Source organism: Impatiens glandulifera, chromosome 5 (genome assembly GCF_907164915.1).
Source record: "Impatiens glandulifera chromosome 5, dImpGla2.1, whole genome shotgun sequence".
NCBI lineage: Eukaryota > Viridiplantae > Streptophyta > Magnoliopsida > Ericales > Balsaminaceae > Impatiens > Impatiens glandulifera.
In genome coordinates, this window is record NC_061866.1 from 14,118,964 (window position 1) to 14,120,861 (window position 1,898).

At 29.6% G+C, this 1,898-nt stretch overlaps 1 protein-coding gene across 1 annotated transcript; it reads right to left on the reverse strand.

Moving 5' to 3' along the window:
• Window positions 1-979: 979 nt before the first annotated feature.
• Window positions 980-1,680, reverse strand: LOC124940507. Its single transcript, XM_047481029.1, has 2 exons — window positions 1,374-1,680; window positions 980-1,293 (listed from the first exon to the last, which is right to left on the reverse strand). The coding sequence occupies exons 1-2, from the start codon at window positions 1,592-1,594 to the stop codon at window positions 1,107-1,109; spliced, it is 408 nt and encodes a 135-aa protein (XP_047336985.1). The 5' UTR covers window positions 1,595-1,680; the 3' UTR covers window positions 980-1,106.
• Between the last annotated feature and the right edge of the window lie 218 nt (window positions 1,681-1,898).

Here is a 1,898-nt window from a genome sequence, read left to right on the forward strand (position 1 = left end):
TAAAAAAAATTAAATAGATCAAAGCTTAGAGATGTAATTGAAGACTTTTCATATGAGAATGAATAATACATGTAGTTGAAGCTTGTGACGAGATTTGACAGCTATAGAGATAAAGAGATAGGTGACTACAAATATAGAGATAAAGAGATAAGTGACTGTTTCAGATAATGTTAAGAGAATATAGATAGAGAGGCTAGAGAGATTATTTGATTAGGTTAGAGAATAAAAATGGATTAAGTTTAGAGAATATAAAGATGAGGTGGGCAGGGTGATAGACAAGGAAGCTAGAGAGACTATTTTGATTAGGTTAGAGAATAAAAAATGATTAAGTTTAGAGAATATATATGAAGTGGACGGCTGATTAATTATGTTTAGAGAATAAAGATGAGTTGGGCGGCTATACGGTTAAAGAATATAGATAAGATGAACGACATCTGATAAAATTAGGTTTAGATAATGAATGAGTAATTATTATATATAATAAATTATATAATATACAATATATAATAAAATAAATAAATAAATTATTATATATAATAAATAATTATTATTATAATAAATTGTATATTATATATAATATAAAAAATAATAAAAATTCGGTTATCGGTTTGATTTTCGAGTTGAAACTTCAACTTAAAAACAGTAAACCGAAAATAAAATCGATTTATTTGAGTAGATATTCAGTTCAAACCAAATATTGAATACCCTTATTTATTATCACATTCTTCCTTATATAAAAATAAAAAAAAAATAAAAAAAATTGAGAATAGGGAGAGCATGAGGTTTGGGGAGCAGAGTATCCTGCATCGGTGTGGACAGTTTGGATATCCGAAAGAGTTGAATTGATTGTTTCTGTATTTATTGTTAATTTCAGTTATGGGCAATGTCGGGTTGGAATCAATCGATTCGGGTACCCAATAAAAGAATCTGAAATCTCTTTCGTCTCTCCAAAATTCTGGGTATGTTTAGATATTTGTGGATCAAACTTAGGACAAAATGATATATATCATTATGAATTCATCACTAACTGAAAACAAATCATTCTAATAATAATGTAACATTTTCAAGAATTTTGAAAAAAAAAAAGTCTTAATGAGAAAAAGTGGCTATTTCTTGGTTCCACCAAAGCCACGTTTTGTCCCTAATGATCTTTCAACAGTACTGCTCCCATTTTCAGGACTTATTGTCTCCTCATCATTTGTAACTTCATTTCCTTTATCAGATTGGAAATCTTTTTCTATTATTCCAGGAACTAAGAAATTGGCAACCCAATACAGCAAAAGAAGTGCAGAACTGTCATTCATAAGCATTACATGATAATCAAGCCATGAATAATAATAATTAAAAAAAAAGATAATTGAAAAAGTAATTACCCAGTCAGCAGAAAGACAGAGATATCAGGATGTTTAATCTTTGTAGTAGTGAGGACCAGAAGTGCATGATGATGAGATGAGATTGAATTAACTTTCTGTCTTCCAATTTGCCTAGTTTTCAAAACTAGACTTTGCTTTAGACCAACTTGTTTGGTTGGAGAAAACAAGAATGAGAAGTGAGGTTGTGAATGAAAGGTGGAGATGGACATGGACATGGACATGGTGGAGAATTTTGGTTCAAACCATTGTTACTAATGGCAGACCTCAGCTGAGAAGAAGAGACCAGTTTTAGATGAGGAGTTTGGATAAGGATTTTTTTGGTAAAATAAGTGATAACAAGGACAAATGTATGGCTTCAATGTCTATAAAGGAGTCCCCACCCAACTCATGTAACTCTATAACTACATGTTAATAGTAGTTCAAACAAAACAAAACAAAATGAAATTATTTGTATTTTTGATAGAATGGGAAATAAATAAAGTGTATAAAAGTTAAAGGTCTTATTTGTAAACTATGTAATAGATT